Here is a 27,079-nt window from a genome sequence, read left to right on the forward strand (position 1 = left end):
GACACACTAAATATAATTGTATAGAGTGCTTGAAATGCTCTGAGTGGACCCAAACACGTTTACCACAGCATCTTTGCTTACAACAGCATGTTTGCAGGACTTAAAACTGTAACTCTACCGAGTTGTAAATGATATTATGTTTTCATTTGCCTGTGATTTTTCAGCCTTTAAAAAATTAGGAACTTACAGAAACTGTTACAGAAAGGAAATACAAGTTGCTTTACACAAATCAAGATTCCATCAGTCACTAACATCATATTATGTAGACAATAGAATATCCTGGTTGTTTTACATCCCCTTGTTCCACTACTCTTGATCTATTTATACCAATTGCCTTTAAAACTTCTAATCTCTTTAGGTATATTTTCTTTGTCAAAATGTTAAAGAATATGCATTCAACATTTATGAAATAGTGTGATTTTATTTTATTATTTTAAAAATATATATTTATTATTTATTTGTTTTGACTGCGCCGGCTCTTCGTTGGCGGACTTCTTAGTTGCCGCATGCATGGGGGGGATCTAGTTTTCTGACCGGAGATCAAACCCAGGCCCCCTGCATTTGGAGCCCTGAGTCTTACCCACTGGACCACCAGGGAAGTCCTGATAGTGTGATTTTAGACTGTTTTAATCTGTGATAACGTTTATTCATTTGGATGTGAATTAAATCATTTTAGGGTTGATAATTTTAGCCTTCCGATTCCATTCTTTGCCCCTGTTACCACTGTAAGTTATTTGAAGGCAAAGAATAAATCTCTCCTTTAAAGTTAACATCAGAGTTTGCTCAACACGAGTCCCTTAGCAACAAAATTTGAGTTAGGTTTTGTGATGTAGTACCTCCTCTAACTTGAGGGCAACTGACCCCCGTCCATTTACACAGCGACAGCCTTAACTGCCTGTCTGCGGAAGCTGGACTCTGGCTGCCGGCCGACGTCCGGCGCTGGGCGCGGTGGCGCTGCTCTCCAGCTGCTGTCGGTCCTCCGATCACGCTTCCCTGGCTTGGCAACCCTCCAGCTGCTGGAGATGGAAAAGCTCAAACCCTAAACCCGAACGAGGGGAGTTTTGGCCGGGAACTGGAGGGCTGTGAGCCTCCGGGTCTGCGCGGGGACGCTCAGCTGTGCCCGAAAAACCCGAGCCGGCCGGCTACCAACCGGACCGCGCCCCCGGCGTCCATACCCGCCAGGCTCGGGCAGTTCAAAGTTCGGCCGGGTCCAGAGGGATCTCAGACCCTCCGCTGGCTCTCAGAGCCTCGCCAGCCGCTAGCAGGCGCGCCCCCAGCCCCACCGCCAGCAGCCCAGCTTCTACTGTGTTCGGCTTCGCGCCAGGCCTGCCAGCTCCTAAGATGGCGGCGGCGGCGTCGAGAGGTGGCACCCCACGTGGGCTCCGGTGGCCAATAGGCTTTGGGCCTGCGCCGCCGGCCCGGAGCGGGAGGCGGAAGTGCTTCGGGCAGCAGCCTCCTTCCAGGCTGCGGCCCCTGCCGGTTACATAACTCGTTGCGGGCTGCGAGCGGCCCCACTTCCTGGCTCCCTGAGAACCGAGGATGCGCTGAGCCCCACAACGCCGTCCGCTGCCGCCGGCTCCCTCCCGAGGTGAGGTATCCCGGGCTCTGGCCTGCAGTGTGGCGCCGGACCCGGCCGGGGGCGGGGGTCGTTGAGAGGCAGGGAGCGCAGCTGGGGGGACGGCCGGGGTGCAGGGGGACCGAGGCGGCCCTGGCGGGGCGCGGAACTGCCCGTCCGTTCAAGGGAGGCCGGGGGCGCGGCCCACGCCAGTCGGAGCCCAGATCTTTCCGCGGTGTTTCGGGACGGCCTCAGAGCTCACGCTTCCCGGGGTGAGGAGGGAGCCGCGACCCCAGACTCCAGGGGTGCCGAGAGGCGCGATTCCGACCCTTTTGCCTAGGACGCCACCGTGCGAGGCCCCAGGACGAGTTGGTGGGGAAATTTGGAACCGCAGGGCAGCCTGCCCCTTACTACACTCTAGATCTCACGGGAGGTGCAGGGCCTGTCCTCTTCACAGTTGAGCGATTCGTCGCTGCCTCGCCCGGTCCTACCTCTGCTTTAGTACTTGTTGCACGGATTGTAGTTATTTGCCGACTTGTTTGCCCTCCCGTGAACTCCTGAAAGCCTGGGGCTCTTTCTTGGTCGTCTCCACATCTTACTCCTTCAGCTGTACATTTTGGTTAAGATAACTGATTCCTTACGTTTTTGGTAGTTTACAGACTGGCCATGCAGACCCCTACACCACCTCTGACCTCTTCTGCCCTGTCGGGCACTTCCCAAGGAATAGAGGGAATCTATAGCTTCTGTGGTTTGTGCCCCGGGAAGATTTTCAGGGAGGCTGAGCGCCTTCCCTAGACCACTAACAGCAAAGATCTGTGTGCCCAGCGGGTGACGGAGCCCAGGGCCTGGAGATGAGGAAAGGAGTTACTCTGCAATAAACATGGACACTGCCTGCTTCATTGGTCTGTTTTCATTCTGCCAAATGCTTGAGCCATGCCATTTTCTTACTAATTTGTCCTGAAGGAAAAGAATAACAGCCCCACAGGGTAATTCCCTGTGGTACCTGGAGTGGTTGTTAATCAGAGTCAGAACTGGAGAGAACATTGCTGGTTGCAGATATTTACCGGAGCATGGAAGGCAGAAAACTTCTAGTTAATGCTTAACTGACAACCGGGAAAATCACTGTGACTCCAGGTCATCTATAAAAATACCACATTCCATGTAGTACTTTGTGATGTATAGATAAGTCATAGAAGTTCTTTGGCCAGTAGTACTGGATTGTGAGGTGGGAAGAAGGGGAGTCTTGAACAACATTGAATTAAAAGGGGCTGGAGCAAAACAAATACTCTCTTACAAGAATCCCTGAATTGAGTTAAGCTCAGTTAGAGAAGAAGGGATTCCAGACCAGAAGAAACTCAAGGGTGGCTGAAGTATAAACGTCAGTCATTTAACAAATGGACAAAGTCAGTCATGGCTGTGCGCATAGGTCTTCATCTCCCTTGTTCCAGGATTTTGTACGTCACAATTAAAGTGCAAACTGGCCCTTTGAGAAAGCAGTGTGCGTGAGCTCCTTCTCCTTTGGGCCACAGTTTGCTGGAGTTCCATCTCACTGGGCTTGCAGACATGCTGGGTTTCTATAAAGATGGTTAAAACCTGTAAGTAACAAAGTCAAGGCATGGTGTCGTGTTCACAAGCCAGAATAAAAAATACAGACGCTTTTTTAAAAGGTCTGTGTGTGTCTTATTTTTAGCCTCTCCTGTTGTAACTTACAGTGACTTTATCACCATGTTTATTTTAACCGCACCCACTCTCAGACTTCAGATGTGACTTGTTGAGGTTGCTTGGCAACTTGGCCTCTGCCTGGGATGGAAGAAAATTCCTGGATGTTAGGAGATTGGAGAGGTAAAAGACACCCAGTAGAACTAAGAAGGTTGGTGCTGTCACTGCTCACCAGGTGCTCCACCCCACAGACTGTCCCAGCCTCAGTGGACCTGCTAGCAGCAGTTTGTCTTCTGGCAGCCCGAGGTATGTTTAGACCAGGTGGACACAGCATCCTTACTTGGCAGCAGCCACAGGGAACACAGTGTAAAGAAGAATCCTCAGAGCTCTGAGTGTGGGGCAGTGCATATCTTTGCTCTGCTAAAATGGCCCAGAGGTCTCTCCTTGTTGGTGACAGCTCTCCGACCTGAGTAGAAGGCTGGCTGCTTGTCAGGCCATGTCTTCTGTTAAATGGTGGCTCCTGCATCTCTACATCTTACTGCCAACACCTCCTTCCCTGACAACTCTTTCTGGAAGGAATCCACAAAGTCCTCATGGCTTTTCCACCTCAGTTCTTCGTTTGCAGAAAGCTAGATTGGGATATAGACTCTGTGTCGAAGCTGGTCCTGCTTCTGTCCATGTGCAGTGCTTTCAAGTAAAATGCTGATTTGTGAAATGATACTGGAACTCCTGGGTCTCATTCTGGCTAAGTCCAAATGTTGAATTTCATTCAATGAATATTTCTAAGTGTCTTTGATAACTCCAGGATCAGGCCTCCTTCCCTAAATATCATTCTTTTTAGGGTGACCTCTGATAGAGGCTGGCTGACAGGCTAGGTCAGGGTTATCTGAAGCCCAGATATCTTACACTGCTGATTAAAGAGAGGCCTATGTGTTTGAAAACCCAGTGAGCACATACATAGTAGGGTTGACGTTCCACTCTGAACCTGAAGGTGTTTGCTCAGTGCTTGTGGAGTGATGGGAAGGGGATCTGAGCAGGGAGCCAGGGCTTTCTGCAGGAAGTAGTTTGGGGTCTACATCAACAGTGGAACCAGTGCTCCATTGAGTGCCCCACTGCAGAGGCTGGCAGACACGTGACAGTCACCCCGAGGTGCCCACAACACTGAGCCTGGATGGTCAGGTGGAGGGGGAGTAACCACGCATGAGGGCCAGTCCGTAGTCCCTTCCTGTGGGCATCTCAGACTCCCCATCTCCTCACCTGAGGCCCACTTCCTGCTCAGGCAGGGCCTACATGGCAGGGAGGGGTCCCACACTCTGAATATTGATGGCGAGAACCACCTGTGAGTGTGACAACGTAGAGACTTTAAAATGTCTCTTCCAATTCATAGACTCTTAGTGCCAACGTTTAAGCCGCATACCCTTGGAATAGCACGGCATTTGTTCACTGGTACCAGAAGTAAACATTCTAAACGTTCTAATAAGATGCACAATTGTAAAGAAGCAAAGAGGAGCTGATTGTGGAAAGGGACACAGAACAAATGTTTGTTCCCTTTGCTTCCACAGGAAGACCAAGGAAAAGTATTTTGTCATCTTTAACAGACTACATTAAAAAAAGAAATTCTTCCCAGTTCTATTTCTTGTTGTTATTAGAAAGCAAATTGTGTTCCTCTTTTTTGTTTCCTGCATTCCTGAAATAGGGCAGCAAAGTATTTGGGCAGCAAAGTAATGAAATTTGAGCCCATCTTAAAAATAACTGAGAAGAAAGCAATTTCATTTGATAAAATAGTCTTTGGGTAATTGTCCCTTAGCTACTGAAAATGATTTTTATCTGGAAAATGTTAATACAACAATATTTCCATGGTTTCTGTAGCATTCAGTAGCTGTTTGCTACTTTTTAAAAAAATTTTTTATTTTTAGAAGATGACTCCTAACTAGTTGTAAGCTATTCAGAAGGTCTTGCTGGTCAGATATTTGCTGCTCTTTCTACTCTTACTGTCAAATTACAGTATTGCTTATCCTCTGGCCTCCCGTTTTTACTTTTTTGTTGAAATATACACACTGCTTGACCAGCGGTCATGGCATGAGCGTACCAGTGCAACCACCACCTCAGAAGACCCCTTGGGCCTCTTACCAGGCAAGCCCTCTCCTATTTAAAAAGTTTATTTTCTTGTAGGAAACACAAGAAACTATTAACCGTCATTTTATTGGGACTGGGGTGAGGAGGGGATTTCAAGTTTTTGCTTCACTTTGTGTATGGATTCCTATTTTACCATGAACATGTGTTCATAGTAAAACATAGTTTTAAACAGCATTTAACAAAAGGAGAATGTTCTGTTTAAACCTTTCTTTTTAAAATGGCTGTCCTGAAACCTATGAATAGTTTTAAAAATTGATTTTTGTATGGCCACTAAATTTTCTTTTTAATAGTTGCACAGGAACTCTTTAAAATATTTTCACAAGTCTATTCGGCATCCTTATCCACAACTACCTCCTCTTTGCTTCATTACAAATGTGGGTCTGTGTTTAGAATGTTTATTTCTGGCATCAGTGCATAAATGCCATGCTGTTCCAAGGGTATTTGGCTTAAATGTTGGCACTAAGAGGGTCTCTTTGGGGGCAAAATGGGTAACCATTCTACTTATACTTTGAAGAGACATTGTAAAATTCCCAAGTTGTTACTAATTAAAACAGATTATTTTAATATAAAAGATCTGTTCATAATTTTCACGTACCACCTGGAAGTCTTGTTTTTTTCTGTTAATAAAAACAACCCAAGCTCATTGTTTTTTTTTTTTTTTTTTTTTTTTGCGGTACGCGGGCCTCTCACTGTTGTGGCCTCTCCCGTTGCGGAGCACAGGCTCCGGACGCGCAGGCCCAGCGGCCATGGCTCACGGGCCCAGGCGCTCCACGGCATGTGGGATCTTCCCGGACCGGGGCACGAACCCGTGTCCCCTGCATCGGCAGGCAGACTCTCAACCACTGCGCCACCAGGGAAGCCCTAAGCTCATTGTTTTTTTAAAAAAAAGCTCAAATGATACAGAAGCGAGTGATGTGGACACCAACGTCTGCCTTAATTCCAGAGGCAAATGCTGACTGGAGGTTGAATTACTTTTAAAAATAATTTTTGTTATAAAAGTTAACCTCGTGATCAAGTGTTAATTTATACCGAATTTGACCCACTTTCACATTTAATATCTTTTGGCTTCTGAAGGATCTTAAATGCAAACCCAGAGAAGTAGAGATTAAAATCAAACATCAAACAAAAAAACCCAGCAGAGTGAGATGGGAAAAGTGTAGAAAGGCCAGTGGTGGGGCTAGTTTGCTGCAGGGGCAGCGGTGAGGAGCAGGCAGGGTTTCTGAAGCCCGATGCCCCCTTTGCTGTGCTTTTCTCCTTCAAACTGAGCAGCCAGCGGTCCATTTCACCCACTACCCCAGACAGTGCTGAGGGCACCTGCAGCCGCCTGAGTTTTCTGTGGAAGAACTCACTCACTCTCAGTTGGGTTAGAGCCCTCAAGAGGGTCCAGTCTTGGGTGTCAATCAAGGATGTGTATTTAATTTTTGGCTGCACCCTGTGGCATGTGGAACTTCTGCGACCAGGGATCGAACCCATGCCCCCTGAAGTGGAAGTGCAGAGTTTTAACCTGTGGACCGCCAGGGAAGTCTAAGGATGTGTATTTAATACATACATTTTACTACTATTAAATGCATACACTTACCACCATCAGCCCCAACCTAATATTTACAAGTGGTTTTTTTGTTGTTTGTTTTGTTTTTAAATCCAACTGGTTGACCCACTCCCTTGATCTGAACTGGGAATCAGCATTCTTGGCAACCCTGTCCCAGCTTGACCAAGATCCCCAATTGAAAAGCCACAGGGCAGCGGCACCTCTTGCCCAGCCATCCTGGTGGCCCGTCCAGCCCAGGCCCGGCTGTCTCCGCTTCGCGCTCTGACCGAGTCCGTGGGTGTGAACGTGCGGTGGGCAGCAGAGGTGCACCTGCACTTCGTTTCCGTTCCAGGAAGAGGAGACGTGCCCGAAGCTTTCAGGAGAGGGGACCTCAGGGTTTGCTCTTGGCTCCACATCTCTGGCCCCCAGTTCAGTGGCCCTTTTTCTCCCAGGTCACATTCTTGTCTCTGTTTTCCCTCTTTGTCCTTGTCTGTCCCCAAACCCGGACTATAGTTCCCCAATTCTGACCAAGTGGGGCCACAAAAGACGAACAGTCCTTTGGCCGCCCGTCGACTGCTGGGATGCTGGTCCTTAGAACAACCACAGGATTCTGCCTCTGCAAGGAGTCGGGGGGGGGGTGTCGCAGGTGGCATATGTGCACAGTGGTCCGAGGACATGCCCTCCGCATCTGGTCATTTTACCATGGACATGAGGTTAAAAAGCAAAATGATGAAATAAAATTTAAAACAAAATAAGATCTGTCTCATCTTGGGATATGGTGTAAAGTTAAAGGGCAGAGCTCTGAAATGCAGGATGCCCTGAGCTGCGTAGTGCCCTTATCTCTGCCTTCTCATCCTCGAGAATCTGGTGATGGCCCAAGTTTCAACTGCGGGTCCCCAAGTTTGCCGGCCCCTGGCAGAGAACTTGGCACCTGGCAGTCGTGACCACCTTTTGCAGAGGGCTTACATCTCACTGCCTGGCAGGCGTTTTGCACGCTTCCTATGAGGACTTCCGTCCCCGCTTTATAGCCCTCCCTGCGGCTCATAGCCCGCACATGGCAGGTGGCAGGACAGTGAATTTGAACCCAGATCTGGTGGCCTCAAAGCTTTGCTTAGCCCTGGACTCTGCTGCCTCCTGCTTGACAGGCCCTCTGAGAAATGTTGTGAATCAATGATCCTCTTGTTTGTTTGTGTCCCACGCACATGGGACGTTTCGGGCCTCAATATTTTGCCTCCCAGAACTCTTTGATTCGAGGAGGCAGAACAAATAAGAAAAACATGATCTTTTTTTTTGGGGGCTGTGTTAGGCCTTCGTTGCTGCGTGGGCTTTCTCTAGTTGCAGCGAGCCAGGGCTACTCTTCATTGAGGTGCGCAGGCTTCTCATTGCAGTGGCTTCTCTTGTCACGGAGCATGGGCTCTAGGCATGTGGGCTTCAGTAGTTGTGGCACGTGGGCTCAGAAGTTGTGGCTCGCGGTCTCTAGAGTGCAGGCTCAGTAGTTGTGTTGCACGGGCTTAGTTGCTCCACGGCATGTGGGGGTTTTCCCGGACCAGGGCTCGAACCTGTGTCCCCGGCATTGGCAGGTGGATTCTTAACCACTGTGCCACCAGGGAAGCCCAAGAAAAACATCTTGACTGAGGCAAGGGGGTGGATTCCCCACCTTTCCTGTGGCTGAGGGAGGAGAGCATCCCTTCCCACAGTTGTGTTAACCCCTCCCAGCCCAGCCTGGTGGACAGCACTTTTCCTGTTCATTGATGTGCAGTTTGCCTCAGAATTCCTCAAGCAAAAGAAGGGGTTTCTGAGAGTATTTAGGTAATAGTGCAGAAAAACACACACCTTCCTTCTCCCCTCAGTAGCTCCTCCAATAATCAGAGATGTCCAGTGATGCTTTTTGCTGTGACCCCAGTGCCTAGAGCAGGCCCTGGGTTTTTAGTACAATTTTGGTAAACAAATGACTGAATGGATTCTCAGTGTGGAATGCGCGGGAGGTGATAGAAGCTTTGGCCCAAAAGAAAGCCAAAATGGGCTGTCCCTGGGACTGCTCCTGGACCACCTGTTGTCTTATTTTTAAATTGGGAAGTGTGCAGATGCACACAGTTGGTGACCCCAAAGGACACGTGGAACGTCACCGCCAGCCCGGTGGGTCACCTTTTGCCCCCTCTCAGTGTCGTCTGACGCCCCCAGCCACATTCTCATTTCTGTCGCCATCGGTTCCTTTAGCCAGTTTTAGAATTTCACACAAATGGAATCCTCCACTGTTATCAGTTCATGTTTGAAGGGATGTGTCTTAAATTGTGTGTGAGGAATACGTGGGCTCCCCTCTGGGCAAGATGAGGTGGGTTGTATGAGGGAGGCTCTTTGGAACTGGAGTGCTGGGTGTTTGTTTCTTTTCGCCTGTAAATTATTCATGTTCCTCCTACTCTGAGGCTTTGGAAGGAGCCCAGGCTGCTTTGGAGACGGCTTGCCCCACCACGGGCGGCTGCTCATTTGAACAGACAAGCTGTGCTGAGCGCTCAGTTTCCCTCACTTGACGTTCTGAGCCCTTCAGCCCATTTTACTGATGCGCAGGGCGGTGCCCTGTGTCCATCACTGGCTTATAGTTCCTTTTCTGCGTCATCCATCCTGAAGGCAAGAGCTTGGAGTCCATGGCTGTTGGATTTTTCAAGCTGATAGGCCTGGTGCCTGCAGAATTTCACACTCCTGAGGGCCCAGCGGTCTTTCATTCTTGTGCCATGGAGGAGTGTGTGCTAATCTTCCCTGTGCTTCGCTTGAGAAGACACCTGGAGTGCTGGGGACAGACCAGGGTGGTGCTTTGTCACAGGGTACAGGGAGCTGAGGGCTCAGGAAGGGGGTTGACGGAGATGTGAGCTGTAGTGAGTTTAGGAAGGTGACTCCTGAGGGAGGCTGCTGGGTTGCAGCGGGGGAGACTGTCAGTGCGTTGTCACCATGTGCTGGAGCAGAGGCCAGGCCTGAGGGGAGCTGGGGCAGGAGTAAAGCAAGAAGTGGCAGCAAATGTGGCAGTGCGGGCAGTTCCATTGAAGGGAGAGAAGGTGGTGGGAGGCTTGTCCAGGAGAGGGTGCGCGGTGTGCACTGGAGGGTATTTGTGCAAAAGAGAAGATTGAAAATGTTGGAGAAGGTGGTGCTTGGGTCAGGGAGGAAGGAGATGTGGAGCTGGGCCAGGGACTGGGGTGTCCCTTAGTGGCCACCTCATTTATCTTCCCAGCGACGGATAGGAGAACTGAAGCATGCAGCAGGACAGAGATGTCCCAGTGGACAGCAGAGCTGGGATTGACCCTGGGCATGGTGGCTCCAGCATCCCTGCAGGGTCTGGGAGCATGTGGAGGGCACAGAGTCCCGAGCACAAGTGGAGGGTGGCCTAGCCTCAGCAAGGAGAAAGGACCATTTTGAATCAACAGGAGTAAAAGAAAAGAAGGAAGGGGGCTTCCCTGGTGGCACAGTGGTTGGGGGTCCGCCTGCCAATGCAGGGGACACGGTTTCGAGCACTGGTCTGGGAGGATCCCATATGCCGCAGAGCGACTGGGCCCGTGTGCCACAATTACTGAAGCCCGCGCGCCTGGAGCCCGTGCTCTGCAGCGGGGGAGGCCACCGCAGTGAGAAGCTTGCGTGCCGCACCGAAGATCCAACGCAGCCAAAAATGAATAAATAAAATAAAATAAATTTAATTTTAAAAAAAAAAGAAAAGAGGGAAGGGAAGGGGCAATGTGGTCATGGCTGGCCTGACCACTGGCAGTCTGCTGAGGTCAAGGTGGAGTCCAGAGCACTTCTCAAACCATTAAGATGATGGGAGCAGTTTTTAAAAGTTAAGTATGGCCTGTTTGGGACTGAGAAGCAGTGCCTTTGAAGGAGGGAGAGGCCCTGTGGACCTGGGGCATCAGGACACAGTCTGTAGAGGGGAGTGGTCTCCAGGAAACAGGGTTGTGTATGGCTTTCTTCACTGGTTGGGAGTGGAATGCACCGTGGGGATCTTGCTGGTGCCAGGAAACCCCTCCAAAAACTGGAACAATCCCATTCCAAGCTCCTAGGTTCTGAATCCCAGCATTTGGCAATGGGAGGGGGATGGAAGATGCTCCTGGGATGTTGGCTTTCACTCTATCCGTCTGGCTGAGCACTCAGAGGCGCTCGGGAAGTGTGGTCGGGGAGGGGATGCCTAGGTGATCAGGCACCACCTCCCCCCCAGCCACCACGTGGACTTCAGTACAGGAACCCGAGAGGTCATTTCAGCTCAGAAGGAAGTTGAGGCTTGCAGACAGCCCACAAGGACAAGGTTTGGGGAAGGAGAAAGGATGGACCGAGAGGTGAGCCGGTGGGTCCTTCATTGTCTTGGAGAATCCGGTTTCTGTCCCTCCTGGAATTGTTCCACTCACTGACCCCTAAAGGCCAAGGACAGGATGAAGACCCAGGAAATCTAGGGAGGACTCTCCCTGCAGTCCTGAACTATGCCTTCTCCCGTACAGCATGTCCCTGCTTTCATAGTATCGGCGTGTCTGTGTCTTTGTAGAGAAACGTACAGAAAGGTGGCCTGTGCGGCTTTGGTGCCCGTCCACTAGCACCCCAGGCCTTAAGACATAGGGCTGACTCGGGGGCTGTGCTCAGGCTTCACCCACCGGCCTCTGTTCTCTAGTGAGTCTTCAGAATCCTTGTCTCTTAAGCCCTTAGGGTGGCCCATAGTGATAGGAGATTAGTTCCAGGCAGACAGGTGGGGTCCCCACAGGTGTCAGATGTCAGTCCCCAGCCTCTCCTGTAGCGGTGGACCAGCCACACCAACCTCCCACCTGTACCACCGCTGCCGCCTTGACCTCACCCTCCCTGGCACCATTCCTTTCTCTCTGGCACACGGGCGCCAGATTCTCCATTCCCCAAGCCTTCCTGCCCCCTTCTCCACTCCTGTTGGTTGGGCTGGGACAGATTAACACTATGACATGCTGCATTTTCCCTTAGTTAAATGTGACGTGTTTCTATTTTTAAATCAAGGCATCTAAAGAACTGGCCTTTGAAAACACGGAAGTACTTTTAATAGGGATGCACGAATCCACAAATAGCTGTGTGTCTTAGAGCCCAGTGTTTTTCTTGAAAGTTGAACAGGGAACAAATCCTGCCCCTTTGGTCAAGAGCATTATCCCAAGGGTACTATGGGGAAAATGTATAAATCCCAGGACATAAGAGATGGTCATTTATTATGAGTCTCTCTCTTTGCTATCAAGCCTCAATTTTTTAAATGTTTTAAAATCAACTTTATTGAAGTTTAATAGACATATGACAAAATGTACCCAATGAGTTTAATGTGTGTATATATGTGTGTGTGTACATATGTGTTTGTGTGTGTAACCACCACCATCAAGATACAAAACATTTCCATTCCCTCAGGAAGTGCCCACTCAGCCTCCTTGCAATCAGCCCCCTGCCGCAGGTACCAGAGGTCAAGGCCTTGCTTCCTGTGGCTCCGGGTGTCCTGTGTCTGCCTGTGACCACCCAGATCCAGGCTCTGCAGCTGGTTTTGTTGGTTGCCTGCACTTGTCCTGCCAGCTCCGGAGGAGAGACTGGTGAGAGTGAGCCGACGTATCCCGTCCTGTAGCTCCTTTCTGCGGGAGCTCAGAGCACATTTGCTGTTGGTTGAGAGAAGAGTGGGGCACAACCAGTGAGACACCTGGAGCTCTGCCAGGGGTGGTGAGGGTGGGCAGGCATGTCACCCTGTTTCTCAGGCTGGCATCAGCCCATCAAACCCCAGACAAACCACCTGGAGCTGGTTTTCCAGGAAGAGGACGATGTGGAGTTTCCTGGTGCAGGTCAGGTATTGGAGCCGAAAGTTGATTTGAAATTCATCCGGTGATTTGTGCTTTGTGTTGACTTCCCAGACAGGGGCAAATCTGAGCCTGATCTTTCCTTTCTCAAAATCACCTAAGCAGCTTACCCCGTGAAAACCCATAGACAACACAGATGCATTTGGTTGAGCCTTGATAACTTTCTTTGGTCACTTCTTACACACTCCAAGCCAAAGACAGATTTTTTTTCTTTGAATATGAAATATTAAAATTGGCCCACATCTGGAGTAAGCTACCAGATTGGCCCTGGTGGGCTGGCGGCTCTTCCTCATCTCTGTGAGTCTGTGCCTCCCTCCAGCCTCCCTGACCTTCAGCCTCATCTTCCTCAGAGCACCCCCATCCCCAACCCTGGTGGGCCTGGCTCAGAGGCAGGGGCTGGGGGAGGTGGGGTGTGGACCAGCCCCACTGCAGGAGCCCCTCTCTGGTACCAGCTTGAGCCCCTGCAGTTTGACTTGCAGGCTGGAAAGTTTCTGATTCTTTCTGGAATCTACTGTGACTTCCTTCAGAAAGAATAGTTTTTATCCATTTCACCAAAGAAACGTTTACTCTCAAGATTGGGGCTGGTTTTTGTTTTCTTTTTTTTTTCCCGTACACGGGCCCCTCTCACTGTTGTGGCCTCTCCCGTTTCTCCCGTGTCCACACGCGCTGGACACACAGGCTCAGCAGCCATGGCTCACGGGCCCAGCCGCTCCACGGCATGTGGGATCCTCCCGGACCGGGGCATGAACCCGTGTCCCCTGCATCGGCGGGCGGACTCTCAACCACTGCGCCGCCAGGGAAGCCCTTGTTTTCTTTTTAACAGCTTTATTGAGGTACAGTCCACCTACCATGAATTCACCCAAAGTGTACCATTCAGTGTTTTCAGTGTATTCACAGAGCTGTGCAGCCATCACCATGTTCAGTGTCAGAACATTTTCACCACTCCCAGAAGAAACCTATACCCTTAGCCATCACCCTCCAAGCCTCTCAACCCCACTCCCCACCGTAGGCAACCACTAATCTGCCTTCTGTCCCTATGGATTTGCCTGTTCTGGACACTTCATGGAAATGGAATCGTAAGGTGCAGTATGTGGCCCGTTATGTCCAGCCTCTCTCACTCAGCATCATGTTTGCCGTGTTCATTCACATTGTAGCACGTGTCAGTGCTAAATATTCACCGCATGGATGCACACATTGTATTGGTTCAGGCATCCATTGATGAACATTTGGGTTGCTTCCACGTTGGGGCTGTTTTTTGGTGAGCTCACAGTGGGCTCTAGCTTACACTCCTTTGCTCAATTTAGAGCAGGGGTTGTGCCATCACTGGAGTGTTGAGCAGAACGTGTATAGGGCATCCTGTTTGGCCACTCAGATTAGGCAGGTGGTGATGTATTGGGGCTTGTCCCCCAGGATTTTCCCTAAAGGCAGTTGCCACAGGGAGAGGGGGACGCCTGTCTCAGGAGCCTTCTCTGGAAAGACTGCACTGAGGGCCAGGCCTCGGCCTCAGATGGTGCGGGGTTGTCGACCGTCCCAAAGGCTCGAGGTTTTGACTGGGGTTTCCTGCGTTTCCCCACTCTTGGCCGCGAGGGAAGGAGAAGGGGCGCCAACTGGCCCCGTGGTTAAGACTTAGCCCCTCCGGCAGCTTCTAAAGCGGCACCCTTGTCCCCGGGTGTCTACACCCTCCTCTTTAAAACCACGGTGGAGTTTGGGGGTTGTTTAACTTGAGTCCCGGACGGTATTCCTGCCCCCGGAAATCTCCGAACCAGGCATCCAACCCTCCAGGGCTCCTGCGTGTGGCCAGTGGGCAGCCGCGGCCAGCAGGGAGTGCGCTGTGCTGTTCCCAGCGAGGGGTGTGCAGAGGTGGGGTGGCCACTGCAGGGTGGCCTCGTGCAGAATGGCAGAGGTACCTCCATCAGTCACCTGGGGAAGCTGCCATCCATGCCGGAAACTCAGCCTGTGGAGAAGTCTGGCAGGTTGATGGTTAATTTTAATTAGGAACATTTTCACACATACACCTGGTGTACCCGTCTTCCAATTCAATGGTTGTGAACATTTTGCCACTTTCGCTCCAGCTAAATTCAGCTCCAGAACATTCTGAATTTCACCCCTTTATGTCCAGCGTGCATCTCTTCAGGAATATGGACATTTCCTACACAACCACACTGCTGTTTTCATGCCAACAAGATTAGCAGCACCTCCGTGGGTGCTTTTAGAGGTTTTTTGTGGACTCTCTCCCTTTGTGGGGGAAAGAGGGTCACGTGTGCAGTGGGTTGTTTAGAAACCTCGCAGGAAGCAGTGCTTTGTTGTGGCAGCTGCGATGTGTTGGGCCTCGTTCTGCTCCTGGAACTGTATAGTCTGGGATGACTGTGAAGCCACGTCCTGGCTGTGACTGCCAGGATGTATTCTGGACAGAGATGACTCATAAAACTCAAGAGTTGCCATTTTTGGTCGACAGTCCATTTCCCAAGAGGTGGCCGGCCTGAGGTCCCTGAGGTCACATTGACCAGAGCGTCCTGGGCACCATTGGTGGTGGGGGTTGCTGCTGAGCAGTGGACCAGCCAAGCTGTTCATGAGAGATGGAGCTGGACAGCATCTTTGGTTTCTGAAAGTGTGTCCCAACAACAAGAAAAACACAGGCAATGTGGGAAGGTCAGATTTGCCAAGTCTGGGAGGATTTTTTTGTTGTTTGGTTGGAGTTTTGGTTTTGTTTTGTGTTTGGAGCCGAGAACTCAGCCCAGAAGCTGTGGCTACCCTTTCTCCAGAAGCCTCTCACGTTAATGTCTGTGATGGCCTGGTCCCTGGTCCTGTCATCTGAAAACAAGGACGTGGGCGGCTGTCTCTGCCCTGCGTGAGTGGGCTCTCAGAGGTCCCCTCTGAGTGACGAGTCTTCTCAAGAAGGGTGCCTGTTGGGATCCACCAGGCCTCAGGCAGGAGCTCACCTGCTTCTTGTCCTGATGAGCTTCCCTTCACGCTGCCAGGGGGTCACAGGAGGGGCCCCACCTGGCAGACCCCACGTGGGCAGTGTGTGCAGCGCGCAGGTGCTGGCTGGAAACACGGAGGAGGAAGAGAGAGCAGGTCCCCTCTCATCTCGGCTCTCAAGCCGTGCTGTGCAGAGGGACCTGTCAAGGTGGCATGGACCTTACCCTGCAGGGTCTGGCGAGAGCTGGAGAGACAGAACCCAATGTGGGCACAGAGCCATGGAGCTCCTGTAGTACCTCCTCTGCCTCCCCGCCCACCCCATGTCTGCTTCAAGGTCACCAAGGTCACCATGTTTCCAGCCCCGTGGACCTGACCTTTAAAGCCCCCGCCCCAGCTAGTCCGTGTCAGACTGGCTGGTGCCATGAAGGGGAAGGGGGACGGCGGCAGACCTGTCATTGCCCAGCCTACCCTTGGCCATCCCTCAAAGGAACCCTTCTTGCTGGACAGAGCCTACTGGGGTCATGTCCAAGTCTGAGACTGAGCAGCTGCCCCACTGGCCCTGTGGTCAAGCCTCAGGGTGGATTCGGCCCCTGGCAGGTGGCAGGTTAGGACATGGCCTTCCCGGGGACCCTCATGGAAATGCCTGTGTTTCATGGGAACCAATCAGGAGCAGGGTCAGGACAGCAGGAGGGCACTGCACTTGGGCTCCCTTTGACCTTTGGTCATTGCCTGGACTCTCACGGTGCCCATTCACAGAACTGTGGTTTCTAGAGTCAGTTTAGGTAACTTCAGGCTACCCTTTGCCCCAACTCCGATGTTTAGTATGAAAAATTTCAAATATGTAGAAAAATTGAATGTGTGACCAGTAAGTTCCTATTTTATATCAACCTGCCACTCAGGTCCAACCGCTAATAGCGTTTTGTCACATTTGCATTCTAAGCAGTTGAAAAATGTTTGAACTGTTTAGTTTTAGACCTCATGATACCTCACTCCAAAGTATTTCAGCAATGCATCTCCTAAGACTTTCTGCATAAGCACTGTACCCTCCACATCTAAGTCAGTTAATTACAGTTTCATGATAATTTCATCATAAATTCATCATCTACTGTCCAGCCAATATTTAAGTTTCTCCAAAATGTTGTTTGACTTTTTATATTTCCCAGGAAGAGTTTACACGTCACATTTGGTTGTAGGTCTCCTTGTCTTTTTTAGTCTATTTTTTTTAATGACATTGACTTTTTTTATTAATAAATTTATTTATTTTTTGGCTGCGTTGGGTCTTCGTTGCTGGGTGCGGGCTTTCTCTAGTTGCAGCGAGCGGGGGGCTACTATTCGTTGTGGTGCGTGGGCTTCTCATTGCGGTGGCTTCTCTTGTTGCAGAGCACGGGCTCTAGGCACATGGGTTTCAGTAGTTGTGGCTCGCGGGCTCATTAGTTGTGGTGCGTGGGCTCTAGAGCGCGAGCCCTAGAGTGCAGGCTCGGTAGTTGTGGTGCACGGGTTTAGTTGCTCCGCGGCATGTGGGATCTTCCCGGACCAGGGATCGAACCTGTGTACCCTGTATTGTCAGGCAGATTTCTTAACCAGTGCACCACCAGGGAGGTCCCTAAATGACATTGACTTTTTGACGAGACCAGGCCAGTTGTCTTGTAGAATTCTACCCGTTCCGTGTGTGTCAGATGTCATGGTGCCCGGGTGCCAAGTGTTACCTGCAGTTGTGAAGTTAGGCCTGGAGGCTTGATTGGCTTCAGGCCTAGCATTGTAGGTAGGAACCTTGAGGGCTTTGTGTATTTCACAGGAGGCACTGGAGGCTGGCCTCCATCCCTGGGGGACGTGGGACTGCAGGATCTCAGGGGTGTGAGGTTAGGCTTTTCCTTGGCGATCGCTGAGTCCTGGGGGTGGAGGTGCTTTGTCAGAGTCCACCCATGGCCTTGCTACCTGGACTGAATGTAGCTTCCTGATTTAATCGTTGCAACTCGTGGCCCCTGTCTTGAACTTTTGGCATGTCTTGAAGTCCTTCTGTGCGCACATAGGGGAGGAGAAATGGCCCACCCAGCAAGTGCCACTCTAAATCCAGCAGTCTCTGGGGCTGCTGAGCCCTGGGTCGTTTGTTGGCAGCCACTGGCCCAGGCTGGGAGGAGTTGGGGCTGGCAGGGCCATGTGTCTCCCCAGTGGAAAAACAGCAGGTGTGAGGGAGACGTGAGAACCTCTGGGCAGAAGTAGGGCTGGTGTGGGTGCTCAGCAGGCAGCTCAGAGGGACCAAGAGAAGAGAGAACACAGACCAGAGTTGGGCTGCCCTCTGTGGGGCTCAGGAGTATCCCATGTGAGCAGCGAGGCGACCCTGGGTCCCCATCCTCCCAGGCCTTCCCGATCCTTGGTTTCCTGCCCTGCAGGGACGGTGGAGGTGGGGGTGTGCCTGTGATGCCTAGTGCAGGGAGTGTTGTGAGGGGAGGAACACTCCATCAGGGGGACGGTGCGAGCTTTCCCACCTTGCTTGCCTCACAGGTTATATGAGGAGGAGGAGGCGGCAGCGTGGGTGCGGCTGCCTCCTGACACCTCCCTCCCTGCAGGTGTGAATGACAGAGGTGGTGCCATCCAGCTCCCTCAGCGAGGTCAGCCTGCGTCTCCTCTGCCACGATGACATAGACACCGTGAAGCACCTGTGCGGCGACTGGTTCCCCATCGAGTAAGTTGAGCAGTGTCCCCAGCTGTGGCTTGGGGGATGGGGAATGGCAGGGGGGATGTGCACAGAGCTGCGGGTGCCAAAGCTGAAAGGCTTGCTGTGAAGGCGCCGTGGTGGCCCAGAGTGACCTCGCCTGTCGGGGCCCCGGGCCCTGCTCCCTGACTACCACCAGGCTCTTTGCACCTCATTATGTTCCTAGAGATCCCCGAAAGGGCTTGACTGAGAATCTTTAGTTACAAAGATGTTCCATGCAGTGCTACTTACAATATTCAGAAAATTGAGAAGCTACTTAAGTATCTTAACAGAAAGGAAGTGGTTACATACATCGGGGTATATGTATGCAGAAGTATAATGTTATTCTGCCGGGGGAAAAAAAACCTGTCCTAGAGGTATATATGTTGACTAGGAGAGTTTTTTTATGAGATATTAAGTGGAAAAAGCAGACTAGAAAGCAGTATGTACCACAATCCCCCTTTTGTTTAAGAACACATACAAGATAAAAGCTGAGGAGGATATGTACCTCGTAGCAAATGTGTTCGGTAGTTCGTGTGGGTGGATGATTAACATCCACAAGTTTGTCTGGTTTTGCTTGTCTGTACTTCCTACGTTTTTCTGTAATATGCACATAGAGCTTGTAGTGATAAAAATAGTGCAAACTTTTAAAAATTAAAAATAAACAAGGTCCTGCCAATCATCACATTTCCGTGAGCCTTAGCCTCAGACATGTTTAACCTGCTGCCGGCAGGAGGGGAGGGATTCCCTTACGTCCCTGATGGGAATGTGAATTGTCACCTTCTGGGGCCACGGGCTAGCGGTGGCTTCATAGGTTAGAAAATAAATGTCATCCCAGCAGTCCCACCGCTGGAAAGTAATCCAGTAAGTCCGAGGTTAGACCCCGCTGAGGGTGACCTGGGGCAGGTAGAGCCTCACCAGCCAGAGCCTCTGTGCCTCTGAGTAGTCCGACCTGCTTGCCTCTCCTTGCAGCTTCCTGGGCCTGAGGCCTCAGGTTCCAAAGATGAGGGAGAGAACTTCAGTCCCATCAGACCATGTGGTGGCAGCTCCCCTCCTGGCTGCCGCGCCACCCGGCACTGCTGCGGTTAGAAGGCGGGAGTGTGATGAGGACCAGGAGAGGAGCCTGGGTGATGCTCAGGTTCTATGGAACCTTCCAGTGGGCGGGTGGTGGCCTCTACAGTGCAGACCCGAGTAGAGCACCTCTCTGTGTCGCCAGGAGGGTCTGAGACCCTCCTCCAGCTCTTGGTCTCATGAAAGGCATCCTGGGCTAACCCGCTGTGTCCGTTAGGAAACAAACCCAGACACCCTCCTGACCGAGCCTCCTTGGCTGTGGCTGAGTCTGCCTTTTCATCACTGCATCACTGTTCTTTTCCCTGCTCCCCTCGGACAGCACTTGGTGAGCAGCCCCAGTGACCCTGGATACACCTTGCCCTTGAGGCCCAGTCCCTGAAACTCAAATGCCACTCTGCAGCAAACCTGGCTCTCCCCACACCACTTCCCCCAGTCTTGAAAAAGTCTCACAGAATTCTTGGAAATCACCCAAGTGTCCACGGGCTGCGGGGGTCATCAATCTTAACTCATCCACCTGACCCCCCAGGCACTGCTCTCGAGGGGACAGCATCATCAGAGCTTTTCCCCTCTTGTCTCTGTGTCTTGTAAGATCGTTTTCCTATCAAATTTCCAGTCCTGTCTGGACAGATAACCGCTTTCAGAAGATGATACTCTGAGAGTGATACACTTCGGTGGAGACTGAGCGATGGGCAGACCCCTCGTCAACCCTGAGTGGTGGACAGAGCAGCCTAGGGTCCCCTGTGGTTCAACTCTCTGAAGCACGACGGGGGTTGGACTTGACCTGGCCAGTTCATCTGAGTTTGTCTCCTCTTCAGGTACCCAGACTCATGGTATCGTGATATCACCTCCAACAAGAAGTTCTTTTCCCTTGCCGCAACCTACAGGGGCGCCATCGTGGGAATGATCGTAGCTGAAATAAAAAGTAGGACCAAGATACACAAGGAGGTGAGTGTATGCGGCAATGACTTGGCAGTCGGTGCCTCTGGACAGGACTGTGGGGCCTTGTGACACAGTCACGCTGCCTGCTCTGGCCCTTTCTCTTGGGAGCCCAGACAGCGTGTGAGATTCGTACCTGGTTGGTTTCTTTCTGTGTGTTCGTGACACAGTCGTATATGCATTAAGTAACACGACCACAGGCTTCACAATGACAGCCCTTTTGAAGTAGGGAGGCGGGTAAACGGTACACTGGCCTTTCTGCGGGCTTCGAGTCACAAGAGCAGGAAGGATGCTTACCTCCCTGAGACCGATGACAAGCCCACCTGTGTCCAGGCTAACTGTGGTGTGGAGGGTGGGGCGGGGATTGGGGAGCCGACCCACTCCCAGCACGTGGGAGCCACTCAGTGAGCAGTGGACGGGACACAAAGACCAGGTCGCCAAGTGTCCTTTTCATTGGGTAGAGAAAACCATACACATGGCAGATCCTTCTAGTTCTTTGTGAGGTAGAAGAAATAAGAACCGTGTGCTGGTCGGATTCATGACACTCCCGGTCCAAAATTGCATCTCCGGAACCAAGAGACCCATGTGGGGCGGTGTGTCACTTGGCCTGGCCCTGGCAGCGGAGAGTGGTGGAGGGAACCACTGTCCACCCTACCCCCCGCCTCCCCCTTTACTGTGAGATCACCTGGGGCTGTGTAGGATCCCTAGTTAAAACATTCACACTCTTTTGGGCTGTCTTGTCTCTTGGCGGGTGGACTGTCACGTGCTGAGGGCCCGCTGAGCGGTTCCTTCTTCCCGCTATGACTTCACTCGTCTGGCATCCCTGACCCTCCTTGTCTGGTCTACCACCCACCCCAAGAGAAGCGATTTTTTTGTGTGCTCTTACATCTGCAGTTTCTCGCAGAAGGGCCCACACCCTCTTGTTTCCATGGGGGTGGAGGTGACCCTCTATTGTCTTCTGTTCCCTCTGCCCCAGTGTCCCCCCAGGTGTCATGGCTGGGATGTTGGCAAGTGAGCTGTGTCCTACAGTGGGACCAGGGCCTCCACTGCTGACGCGACTGTTTCTGACTTTCTCTTTAGGATGGAGATATTCTAGCCTCCAGCTTCTCTGTTGACACGCAGGTTGCGTACATCCTAAGCCTGGGAGTAGTGAAGGAATTCAGAAAGCACGGCATAGGTAAGAGTGGCAGAGCTCATAAACCACCACCACCAACTCGCCCCCCCCCCCCGCCCCGTTCTGACGATTGTCTCTCATAAATACCCCTCAGTCTCTTCCTCCATCCCTGTCCCTCTGTCTGGGGCCAGACCTTCATCCTTCTCCCCTTCCAACAAGACCCATGGCCCCACCCACTCCCTTGGCCTTCAGCCTGTCCTCTTTCCATACAACACCAGGTCTTTCTGCCGTGGCCTCCTTCCCAAATCTGACAAGATCAGATAAATAACCGCTCCCGAATGTCCTCATTTGGGAATGGGCACCCCTTATCGTGCCTCTCACCACACACACAGCTTATGTCTGATCCCAAGATATATATTTTTTTAATATCTTTATTGGAGTATGATTGCTTTACAATGTTGTGTTAATTTCTATCATACAACAAAGTGAATCAGCTGTAAGTATGCATATATCCCCATATCCCCTCCTTCTTGGTCTCCCTCCTGTCCTCCCTATCCCACCCCTCTAGGTGGTCACAAAGCATCGAGCTGATCTCCCTGTGCTATGCAGCAGCTTCCCACTAGCCATCCATTTTACATTTGGTAGTGTATATATGTCAGTGCTACTCTCTCACTTCGTCCCAGCTTCCCCTTCCCCGCTGTGTCCTCAAGTCCATTCTCTACGTCTGTGTCTTTATTCCTGCCCTGCCACTAGGTTCATCAGTACCGTTTTCCTAGATTCCATATATGTGCTTTAACATATACGGTATTCTTTTTTCTCTTTCTGACTTACTTCACTCTGTGTGACAGAGACCCAAGGTATTCTTGATTAAGAGTAGAAAACATAATTGAAAAATAGTGCTAGCCACCATTTATCGGGTGCCCGCCACACCTGGGGTGCCGGGCTGCCCGCATGACTCCAAATTCCCATCCCACTCAGCCACACAGCCAGTGAGTGGCAGAGTCTTCATTTGTGTCTGTTCCACATTTTCCTGGGCTCAGGTTTACACTTCATTGTCTAAAAAGATCAGTGAGTCTCTATTGTGGGTTCAGCCCCTGGGAGGGAACTAGCAGGCTGGCATCCGCGGTTCCAGATGCCTCAGGGCCTCAGGTGACAAGCCCCATCGAGCCATGAGATGTTAGGGACTTCCATAGTGGTTGGTTATGGGAGGTCGGTCTTCAGTCCAAAAGCAGAGAGATCTGTAGAGACCTCTGCAAAGATGACTTCCTTGTCTGCCTCACGCTTCCTTCCCACTTGCCCTGCACCTCTTCCTCCGCAGGTTCCCTATTACTTGAGAGTTTAAAAGATCACATATCAACCACCGCCCAGGACCACTGCAAAGCCATCTACCTGCACGTCCTCACTACCAACAATACGGCTATAAACTTCTACGAAAACAGAGACTTCAAGCAGCATCACTATCTCCCCTATTACTATTCCATCCGAGGGGTCCTCAAAGATGGCTTCACCTATGTCCTCTACATCAACGGTGGCCACCCTCCCTGGACCATCCTATATCCTTTCTCTTTCGGGGGTGAGGTATTGTGGCTTCCTAGCAGGGCCCGTGTGCCAGCTGGAGCTGTGGTTGCCTTCACGTGGCATCCACAAGGCCAAGCTCATGGGACCAGATATTGTTGTGGGCAGGTCTGGCCGGCACATCTTGGGAAATGACAGCCTGGGTGTGGACATTGGGAAAGCAGGCCAGCTCTGGCACTCGGCGCTCGCTGGACGTTAGACTGGTGTGAGGGGAGGGTGTTCAGCCTCCTGGACTAAGATCCATCCATCCATCAAGTATCGAATGAGAGCCTCCTGTTCCCCCAGGTGCGTGGGGGATACAACAGTGAACGAAACAGCCAGAAGCCCCGGCTCTCATGGGGCTGTGTGCTGGTGGGGGAGAAGACAAGCAAGTGAGGTGAAACGAACTGTTTGCTGTTTTTGAACACTTGGGTTCAAACCTTCTTTGCTGGGTGCGTGACCCAGAGGTGTGTCCCTGCCCTGCTCCCTCCTCTTTAACTCTCTCTGGCCCTTGACAGGTTCGGTGGAGGCCAGGAGGCTTCCTGATAGTCATAGGGTGTGAACCCCAAAATACTGTGTGTATGTGAGAGAGAGAAGTTAAATTAATGAGTCCAGGATTTATCCATTTCACAGGGAAATAAACAAGAAAGACAAGGGCGGCCCAAAAGCCTGCAGGCCTAGCTCCTGTGAAGATGGGTCTCTGTGGGTGTCCACGGGGTCAGGACTGCTGACCCCTCCTCATCACAGGGACAGGGCCCTGCCAGTCTGAGGACTGAGCGTAGGGGAGAACTAGGAACACTTGCTCTTCCAGACCCCTCCCCCAGCACCCAGTCCTGTCCAGCCTTAGTCTGGGTGTCCAGGTGCCTGGGGCCTCACCCAGAAGGTCCCTTGTACCCAGGCTGTGCCCTGCATTATTTTGTGCAGCAGAGCCCCCTCCATCTGATGAGGCTTTCCAGCCCTGCAGAGGCTGAGCAGGCTCTTGGCCTCCTGCAAGAGTGGCGTGCTGTCTGCATGCGGCCCCCATGGTCACCGTGCTGACAGTGCCGCCCTGGGGCAGTTGGGCAGGCAAGTCGGAATCTTCCTTAACAGAGCTGCACGGACTACATCCAGCACCTGGGCTCTGCGCTAGCAAACCTGAGCCCCTGTTCCATCCCGCACAGGATCTACCGCCAGGCCCACAACCTGCTCTGCAGCTTCCTGCCATGGTCAAGCATCTCCACCAAGGGCGGCATCGAGTACAGCCGGACCATGTGACGCCAGCCGGGCAGTCTCTGCCAGGCCCCACCCCTCGGCACCCTGTGGAAACCACCTTCCCGGCCATCTGACTTCTGCTGTCCTCTGCAGAGGAGCCGGTGGGCACCTGCCGGGCCCGTCGGCCTGCCCCACCTGCAGGCCCGGTGCTACGTGGGCTCGGGAGAAGAGAGTCAAGGGGTGTGCCCGGTCTCCCCCAGGTAAACCAGAGCAGGGGGTGCAGAAAGGGGAGCAGAGCCCAGTGGGCTGATGGTTGGGGAAATGGAGGCGGTGCTTTCAGCAATGAAAACAGGAGGCCCTGGATGGGCATCTGCTGCTCAGGGTGCTGGGAAGCATGGCCAGGGGCCGAGATAGTTCCCGAACGTCTCTCAGAAACTTCAGGAGGGAAAGCAGAGCTCTTGACCTGGCCAGAGCTTGGCCTGAACTACCTGAACTACTGAACTACTTTTTAAAAAATAATGCATTCACATGGTTCAAAAATTGAAAAGTTACCAAAAGATCAAGCCCCTTCTACTCCTGTCCCCAGACACTCAGCTTCCCCTTCCCAGGGGTTATCAGTGCCGCTGTGTCCCTGGTGGTGCTTCACTGTAGATGGCAGCTTTAACAGCAGCGGCCTTGCCCTGTGGTGGGCACCTAGATGAGAGCTCTGCTTAGACACGGCCGCTTCTGAGCACCATGGGGAGCTGGTCTTCCAGACCTCAGGGAATGGCAGAGCTGGAAGGCGTCATGGGGACTCCAAGGTCTACCCCTTGTGCATGGACACGGCCCAGAGCGGATTGTGATGTGGGCCAAGCCCAGGCGGCAGGGCTCCGTGGCCTCCTGGGCTGGCACCCCCGTCAGTACTGTGGTTTGTGCTGGGACCGAGGAGAGCCAGTGGTCACTGGAAGGGACTCTGGATGTGGAGGAGGGCTCACACTTCAGGAGCGCCAGGGACCCAGCTTTGGGCTCCTAGGCCGGGACCCTGGGGAGGGGAGGGAAGCAGAGCGTTTCTGCTGAAGCCTTCACCCCTGCTCCCCTCTTGTCTATCCCACAGGCTCCTCCAGCCCTCCTTCCCAATCTGGAAACCTTCACTTCTGCTGAGCCCTGGCCGGGCCCCCGCACGTGCTCCAGCCCCACGGGCACCTAGGGGTGGCAGCGTTCACTGTGGTCTGTTTCTTCTGCTGTCCTGGGAGCAAGGGCATGGGAAAGGGCTTCCTTCCCCATGCCCCTCACCGGCCTCTTCCCCTCTGCTGTGTGATCCTTCCAGATCCTTCCTGCAAAGTCGGAATAAACTTCTGGGAGGGAGGAACCCAAGTGTTACGGACAGACTTGACCCTAAAGACACAGGAGCCTCTGAACAATGAGGGGTCAAAATAACGGGAAGGCCAGCCCCTGGTCCAGAACCAGCACCCAGAAGCCCGGAGGGGCGGGGAGCAGCTCCGGTCTCTCCACCCAGGGCTGACACTTGCTGGGCACAGCTGGGGAGGCTTCTCACCCACACACTGAGCTCTGTGGCTTCGCTCCCCACATGTGCGGGCGGATAACGAGACAGATGCCCACATTCCCCACTAGGAGGCTGAGTCCTCCCGCGGCCTCTTCTCATGGGCTGCTTCATTCTGTCCCGAGCGATTGGAACCACCTGTCAGATGGTGGCTGTGCCATTCAGCTGAGCTGCCGCAGGGAGCCGGGCTGAGGACAGGCACCACTGAGGGCCTGGGGGTCCTCTCCCCGCAACCCCCCAGCCCCATGAGCAGCAGCTCTGAGGCCTGGCCAGGTGCAGACAGGACAAAGCTGAGCACCGCAATGACCAAGTGAGACCCGGCCTTTGGGGCTGGGGACAGTACGTGCCTTGTGGTCCCTCCACCTCTGGGGCAGAGACAGTGCCTGGAAGTGTGCGCGTGGACGGCACGTGCTCCTGGCTCCCCTTCTGCCAGGGCCCCTAGAGCTGCTTGCTGCCTGGCCTGCCCCTCCGGAGCAGAGGGGATGGCACAGAGTCTCACGCCGGACGAGAGCAGGAGACGGGAAACCCTAGGTGGGGGCTCCGTGACCGTGTCCTTCCCTCCCTCAGAACTTCCTGGCCCAGGGCTCCTGCGGCCTCACCAGTGGATCCTGGGCAGGAAGGGCACTCCATCTCCCCCCACTCCCCACCTCCATGCTGACATTGGTTTCATGCTGAGGCCCAGCTGGGTGTCCTCTCTAATCTGAATCAACGATGATCATGTGATTTTTATTTCTGCCCCTCAGGGTAAGGGAAGAGTCTTCCAGAAGGTTCTACTTTGTACATTCGTAATTGAGCTCAGAGGCTTTGCCCTGCCCTTCCCTCCCCCACCTCCTTATCACTGCAGTGTCCAGCCCAGTGTTGAACAGATTATAATGTTTTGTCTTACTACAAACAAATAAATAGACTTTAATTGGTCACATCCTGTCTTTGCAGGCCCTGCGCCTGTGGACCTGCCCCGTGGCTGAGGGCGGCCCAGGAGCTGCTTGTCCCCTGGCAAGTCCCAAGGATGGCTTCCAGCTCAAAGGGCGATTGTTTTTTACGATCATAATTGTACCTTGCCCTGCCAAGGAATACAGCCCTGGAAGAGGTTCTAGAGCTGGTGAAAGTGCAGTGGTCAGGCAGGGGCCCTGCCCAGGGCACCCCACCGCAGGAGCCTTAGTCAGGGGGCGGGGGGGGGGCAGCAGGTCCCAGCCCCTGGCTGGGCCAAGAGGGGGACCAGGTCCTTCTACCAACTTCTTGGAGCCTCTGGCCACCCTGGGGGCAGGAGGTCGTGCCTGTCACCCTCTTAGACAAATGACTGGTTGAGGGGCTGGGAGTTGCTCAAGAGCCACACAGCTGTGAACGGTGGGCTTGAGACCCCAGCCCAGG

General features: G+C 52.6%; 1 protein-coding gene across 5 annotated transcripts; it reads left to right on the top strand.

Annotated features, from left to right (window-relative positions):
* Positions 1 to 1,442: 1,442 nt before the first annotated feature.
* Positions 1,443 to 26,848, top strand: NAA60 (N-alpha-acetyltransferase 60, NatF catalytic subunit). 5 transcript variants are annotated; one of them, XM_079944929.1, is made up of 6 exons: positions 1,443 to 1,588; positions 18,181 to 18,296; positions 20,192 to 20,321; positions 21,393 to 21,489; positions 22,745 to 23,004; positions 23,287 to 23,490. In XM_079944929.1, the coding sequence occupies exons 2-6, from the start codon at positions 18,187 to 18,189 to the stop codon at positions 23,374 to 23,376; spliced, it is 687 nt and encodes a 228-aa protein (XP_079801055.1). In that variant the 5' UTR covers positions 1,443 to 1,588; positions 18,181 to 18,186; the 3' UTR covers positions 23,377 to 23,490. The 5 variants fall into 5 exon arrangements, with proteins under 5 accessions (XP_079801055.1, XP_079801056.1, XP_079801054.1 ...); XM_079944928.1 differs by lacking the exon at positions 23,287 to 23,490 and adding an exon at positions 24,078 to 24,353 and having other exon boundaries at positions 1,445 to 1,588; positions 18,116 to 18,296; positions 22,745 to 22,979; XM_079944927.1 differs by lacking the exon at positions 23,287 to 23,490 and adding an exon at positions 24,078 to 24,353 and having other exon boundaries at positions 1,445 to 1,588; positions 22,745 to 22,979.
* The last annotated feature ends 231 nt before the right edge of the window (positions 26,849 to 27,079 follow it).

This window comes from Stenella coeruleoalba, assembly GCF_951394435.1.
Source record: "Stenella coeruleoalba genome assembly, chromosome: 15".
Classification (NCBI taxonomy): domain Eukaryota; kingdom Metazoa; phylum Chordata; class Mammalia; order Artiodactyla; family Delphinidae; genus Stenella; species Stenella coeruleoalba.

Excerpts from the sequence above, each read along its gene's own strand:
- NAA60 (XM_079944928.1), top strand. The coding sequence starts at position 18,187 with ATGACAGAGGTGGTGCCATCCAGCTCCCTCAGCGAGGTCAGCCTGCGT. Across the intron at positions 18,297-20,191 it reads GGCGACTGGTTCCCCATCGA|GTACCCAGACTCATGGTATC; the intron begins GTAAGTTGAGCA and ends TCTCCTCTTCAG. Across the intron at positions 21,490-22,744 it reads ATTCAGAAAGCACGGCATAG|GTTCCCTATTACTTGAGAGT; the intron begins GTAAGAGTGGCA and ends CTTCCTCCGCAG.